This window comes from Gasterosteus aculeatus, chromosome 2 (genome assembly GCF_964276395.1).
Source record: "Gasterosteus aculeatus chromosome 2, fGasAcu3.hap1.1, whole genome shotgun sequence".
Classification (NCBI taxonomy): domain Eukaryota; kingdom Metazoa; phylum Chordata; class Actinopteri; order Perciformes; family Gasterosteidae; genus Gasterosteus; species Gasterosteus aculeatus.
This window is the reverse complement of record NC_135689.1, coordinates 4,849,901-4,856,418: the sequence shown is the minus strand read 5'-3', so window position 1 is coordinate 4,856,418 and position 6,518 is coordinate 4,849,901. Positions and strand designations below refer to the sequence as shown.

The 6,518-nt window shown below is 42.8% G+C and overlaps 1 protein-coding gene across 3 annotated transcripts in view; it reads right to left on the bottom strand.

Moving 5' to 3' along the window:
• Positions 1-3,627: 3,627 nt before the first annotated feature.
• The window catches only part of LOC120829373 (metabotropic glutamate receptor 4), a 122,158-nt gene continuing 119,267 nt past the window's right edge, over positions 3,628-6,518 (bottom strand). For all 3 annotated transcript variants that reach the window (XM_078087156.1, XM_040193409.2, XM_078087150.1), the window contains one exon: positions 3,628-6,235. Coding sequence is in view for 2 of the 3 variants with exons in the window: in XM_040193409.2 (XP_040049343.2) it covers positions 6,186-6,235 (50 nt within the window). In the remaining variant the exon portion in view is untranslated. The remainder of the gene's footprint in view (positions 6,236-6,518) is intronic.

Here is a 6,518-nt window from a genome sequence, read left to right as displayed (position 1 = left end):
CTTGGCGGTTAGTGCGCGACAGTAGACAGACAAGACAACAGTGCACAAGTAATAAAATAAAGTGGAATGAAATGCTAATGCAATGGGTTAGTAGAATAAGGCTAAGGCTATGGGTTAGTATAAAACAAGGGAATAAAGTTAAAACATTTTAAATATTAAAAAGTTAAAAAGAAAAATATTAAGCATAAAGTGCACTAACAAACAAGTAACAGACAAGAGACAAAGTGACAAGTGACAAAGTGATGAATTGCAGTTAAAGTGGCATGTGCGGTATGAGGGGGAGTGACCGGTGGAATGTTATAGTCAGGCAGTGGGGGACCGGGCTCTGTTGATGAGCCCGACTGCCGACGGGAAGAAACTGTTCGTGTGGCGGGAGGTCGTAGTCCTGATGGACCTCAGCCTCCTGCCAGATGGAAGGGGCACAAACAGTTTTTGTCCGGGGTGGGAGGGGTCAGCCGCAATCTTTTTAGCTTGCTTCAGAGACCTGGAAGCGAACAAGTCCTGCAGGGACGGCAGATTGCAGCCGATCACCCTCTCTGCAGAGCGGATGACCCGCTGAAGCCTGCCCTTGTCCTTGGCTGTGGCTGCAGCGTACCAGACGGTGATGGAGGAGCAGAGGATGGACTCGATGATGGCCGTGTAGAAGTGGACCATCATCGTCTTTGGCAGGTTGAGTTTCTTCAGCTGCCTCAGGAAGAACAACCTCTGCTGAGCCTTCTTGGTGATGGAGCTGATGTTCAGCTCCCACTTGAGGTCCTGGGTGATGATGGAGCCCAGGAAACGGAAGGAATCCACAATAGTGACGGGGGAGTCACACAGCGTGATGGGGGAGGGTGGGGCTCTGTTCCGCCGGAAATCCACAACCATCTCCACTGTCTTTAGAGCGTTGAGCTCCAGGTTGTTCTGGCTGCACCACGACACCAGATGGTCAGACTCCCACCTGTAGGCGGACTCGTCCCCACCAGAGATTAGTCCAATACTCAGTTCCGCTCCGATCATTAGTGATCAAAAAATGCCCCCTGGGTATGGCAACTTTCTTCAATTATATGTGACCCGCATCCAAATCCATAGAAAATGAACCAAATCAACAAGAATTTCTACAACTAAATAGAATTTATTAATTTACAAAACACAATGCGGCTCACTCAGACGCCACACAGACCACAGTGATTTGACTTGGTCGGCTGATCAAACTCCAAAGAAACCAAATACTACTCATCCACTGTTCCAACATGACCAACTCTGCATGGATGGAGACAGGTATAACAGGTTGTAAAACTTTCTCTTTTTGTTAACTCCGCTTCGGTGCAGGTCGTCCTGTGCGTCAAATCCGACACATGTATTTGTTTTAAGAGCATTAAAGATAACACTCCCTGAAGATAATTGTTGTCCTTACTGGAGTAAGAACACACTTCCCATCAGAAGAAGCTGGAGCTGGATTATCTAAAATCTTGCTAAAGCTAAGTGCTACATTTCGGAAAAGTGTGGGCACCCAGGGTGAAAAGGTTGTCTTTGTGATTTATTGAGCTACCCAGAAAATCCCCCCAGTATTTATCTCAGGTTTATTTGTCCTTCCTGGACATATGGGTAGAATAGGTTCAATGTGATGGAGGCATCTTAAAATGTTCAATGCAATGCAACAAATGAAAATGACTATATTAAAGAGTAGTTCATTTCTTAATTTGTAATTACATAATCAATTGATATACATTCTTCAAATACACATATGATGCATCTATATATTTAGAAAACACAACCTTACATAGCAAACAGGTACTTCCAGCTGACCCCTTTTATCATTTCATCTTGATGCTGGCAGCACAGTGAGACACGTGCACGCTGATCAGATACATGACACGCAACTAGTATTTGTTGACTTGTTGTTCAGCACATTGTGTAGCACCACAACGCTGGGAGGGTCCAACTGAATCCACACTCCCCAGCAGGGTTAGTGCCATGGCTGCATCTCCACCACACCCAGAAAGACAGACGACCTCCGCCACATTTGAATGCTTTTCTCCAGGGGAACAAATGAAGTACCCACTTGCTAGTTAGAGCAGCCAAGTGGAAATATTAAAGTAATATTTCAAATGGGGCGAAAACGTTTTTATTTTCAGCGTATATTCCCTAAAGGATCCAGGGAACAGTACTTCTCCATTTGCACAATGGGAATGTTGACATGGAGATATTACATCTAATGGGGAAACATTCAATAGATGTTCTCTTCTCTTGGTAATTTTTAGGAGATGATACGGAGAGTAGGTCATCCAGGGCTGAGGATCTAGGCATAAAAATAAGAAAAGAAAGGTCCTATTCAGAGTCTCTCAACGTGCCACGAGACGAGCCACGAGAGCATGCGACAACGTGCCAACGTGTTAACATGGCCCAATTAAACGGTTCTGATTCGGAAAGGAAGTGTTCAAGGGGAACCTGACAAACAAGTTGGAATCCTCATTTCCCGCCAGCTGCAGCGTACGAAAACAACAAGGGGCACCTGTCTGCCGTGCGAGTCAGCAGCCGCCATGTTGTCACAGCCTCCACCCGATCAATACCTTTGGCTGAGAGCTTGTCAGTAATACATGAAGTACTCCACATAATGATGAGGCCTTTATTTATTACTTTTTTTGCTCCTTTATTATTTTTCTCTGATCTCAATTTACACTGCAATATACACAATTCATAAACAGAAACCAACCATCCGCAGATGAAGGACCCCCTTCTTACACCGTTGTTTTGTTCATTCATCTTGAGGGCATATTAGTGTGGAGGACTCAAAACAACAAATACTTTTCCTCTCACAGACCTGTTGTTCCATGATGCTGACAACTGTTCTGTAGCCGTCTAGGAAGAAGAATCTTTATTAGAACTTGAATAATGTGCTTCACCTTCATGAGAAGTCTCGTATAGATCACAGTGGAGGACAGACTGCACATACTGCTGTGTTTGCTAATTGTGCAGGGCAGGAGAGCCACTGAGGAGACAGCATCGTATCCTTCATTATCTAGGTAGCAATTTCAACCCGGCAGTAAATGCACGTAAAGATAGTTTTACCAGATTTCTATTCAAAGTCGCTCAGAAATGTGTCAGCTTTTACAGATGCTATGATATTTTCTCAATTTGTTCCGGGCTTATGCTGCCGGTACTGCTGACCATATCGATCCACCGTGAAGCCGAGGTTAAGGTCTCGCCTCCGCTGATTACTAGGTGGAAACTCCACATCGGACTTGTTTTCATGTTTGACATTTGCCTCTGTCAATGTAATGACACGCTCAATAGTGGCCTTGAGATCTTCCCCATATTACTTTCCGATTTTTGTATTTTTAACTGCTGTGTTGAAATCCATTTTCTCTTCAGCTGCCTGACAGCTTCTCCTTCTGGCGAATCACCCGGCTGTACGATTCAGCCGTAAAAATGACAAAATGGGAAACCCTGGCGGCTGATACCGAACGCTGATCCCATAGTAGTGTTTAGATAATAACCTGTGTGTCTCAATATGTGGAAGTGAATGGGAGCATTCGTTTATGCCTATAAACCATCTTCCTCGTGGGGTCAACATGGGGAATACAGTATTTATAAGGGTTTAAGTATCAGTTTTCTATTCAACATTTAATGAAAGAAGCTTAGTAAGAACATGCGGCCACGCTTTATTAGCAAAACAGTCTTTTATTAGAAATATCTTGTATAAAAATGAACATGCTTTACACATTGTAATTTTTTTCTATAGATAATTCATAAATATCCAGGCACTGTATTTCTTTTTTTATCTTTCTTTTTTTTTATAATTCAGTACATAAAGCAGACAGGATCGATCCATTTTAATAACGTACATTAACTTGTCACTTAATTTCAGTCAGCACTTACATATTCTATTTTTGTAACACAGACAAAGTGTTTTAGAAAAATAAAGGGGAGGTAGGGGGGTTTGTGGCAAAAAAGCAGAAAATGATCATATTCACAAACACAAACAATCCCACAAACAATACTTTTTTACGTTTTTCATGAGAAAACAACATTTGCGGCAACACCGTAGACTTTAGTTGAAGCTGAGAGAATCATTGATTAAAACCAAGGTATCAGTTATTTAGAATTTTCTGCAGTAGTTTTCCTTCTGGAAATTACACCTTTTCTCTCAAATTGTTCACATGACTTGTTTATGAGCTTTGACATGCAACATACATATTTTTGCATTGCTGAGGATAACATTTAATGAAAGAGTCACTTTTAATGACAAATACGTCAGACCTGGGACAGTAATGGAATTTGTATGAATAGTACATTGAGTCCGCTCCTGTTTCAACAAAAAAGGAAAGGTACCGGACGCTACACAAAGGTCACCGTGAAGAATGGAAACCAGACCCACAACCAAGCAGCTGTACCTCCCCACTTTCCCTCCAACGAGAGCTTCTCAATATTATGCGTGTCGGACAGAATTATTTTTATTTGAAAGTCATTTAAAGACGGAATCAATCTATAAACTGCATAGAGCTGTATCAGCCACCCTGTCACTCATTGCCGGCTTTTCATGTTTTTAATTTGACATTCAGCAAAATATGACTCCTTAGGATTGTGGGGGATAATTTAAGTGGGCTAGTGTCACCCCCAAAATGGTCAAAAGGTGAAAAGTAAGAAGGTCAATCTTCATCCACCTAATGATCTCTGAACATTTCAAAGGTCTGCGTGGTCTTCATGCTGAGTAAATGCATGAGCCTAATTGTGTCCTCAAAATACCATTAAATCTCTCATTAGCAATTTCCTCTGTGGGCCTGAAATTCATGACCCAGAAAGGGAATACAATCCTTTGCATCTATCAGTGATCGTAAGAGGTCCCCATGTAATACTGGCCTAGGCAACCCATCGTACTGTACTGTATATATTTGGAACGACACCACACTGATGTGTGTGGTTTTTTTTTCTTTAAGTGACATAATATAGTTATTCTAGCTCGAACGCTGTAAAACAATTTATACCGTATACCTTGAAACATTGAAAAACACCAATATAGTTAAAACAGGATAACACGGAAATATGAGTTTCTGTAATTTATTGGCGGGAATGCTTAATACAAATGTGTTTATATGTCGAGACGTCTACAAAAAGTTGAACAAATATGAAATACAAATCCTCACAATCTTTCAACTGCTTGAATTGGCAAAGGCTTCGAGAAGCGCATGATGAATAAAGGCCAGTGAACGTGGGATGTTTGAAGTATGCATCAACACGTCTTCATGTCCGGGTGGACTTTAAAAGGAGCGCGGAGTAAACCACGAAGGTATCCTACGGCAGTGTGCCTTTCCATCCGCCTCCTGCTTGTCTTTTTGAAGTGACTCTTTGGCCAGCAGAGGCTAACCCGGCGGCTAACGGCCTCCACCGTGAGTGGCGACCATGACGAATGTTGCATTCCAAAAGACGTTGACAACACAGCACAGTACACGTGATGCTCCCACAAGCATGCTCTGGGACTGTACATTAGGTTTGCCAAGATGATGGCATCATCATCATTTTCTTGAAACATTTATCCCAAAAATACAAACAAACAAACCAATTGGATGACCCACTGCTTTTATTTTCCAGGTGTTTCACATCTGGTTGGTTCATGGAGGGATGCTGGATGTGCTGTAGTAAGGCATGTACAGTTAGAGAACTGCAGCATCCATGCCCAACAATATCAGTAACCAAAAATAATAATTACTTTATTTATACCGTTTCATGTTCTGGACTGCATTGGACTTGAGCTAGAACCCCCCCCCCCCCCCCCCTTCTATTTTTTATATATAGAAATGAGACACAAAGATTCTGCCTCAGATCAGAACTGAAACTCTGTGTTTTACACTTCAGAAGGAAAACGGTTCACTCAGCCTGCATCTGGAGACGTCACTTCTCAGCGCTCACACCTTCGCCCTTAAGGGGGGGGAGGGAAAATAACCTATTTTTCCATCCCCCTCCTGCAACTACTACACATTTGTCATGAACTTTCCATTCAAGCCTTTACCTGATTCTCTAGAAAAATATGACCTCCATTCTGATTGACAAATTCTTTTCTTTCCAACAACCCCCCCCAACACTCCCTCCCCCTCTCAGTCCTTCTGTAGCAATCAAGTCCTCCAGCCTTTCCCGCAGCATTCCCCAGAATCAGGTGATTACTCCTCAGACTCGACCCGGCTCGGCTTCCTCTGTTGGTCCCTGGCTTAGGTGGCGTGGTTACTGTAGCTTATGTATGTCTGCTTGGAAGCCAGCCCTGAAAGCGGAGGAGGGAGGAGAGGGTTAAAAACACAGTGGGTGACGTTCACAAAGCCGTGCGGCGGTAAACTGTCAGTGTTGGCGTCCAGATTGATGGAACGCTCTATTCACGGATCGCTTCCTCAAATGAGTGGAACAGATTGTAATAGCAGGGAATTTCTAATGGGAAGGCTGCGTTTACAGCGGTGATGCATTGAAACAAAACTGGAAAAGAGAATTGTGTTCCAACTGGACTGATTTAGAGCAAACTCTTACAACCATACAAAATAATAGTTCAAATA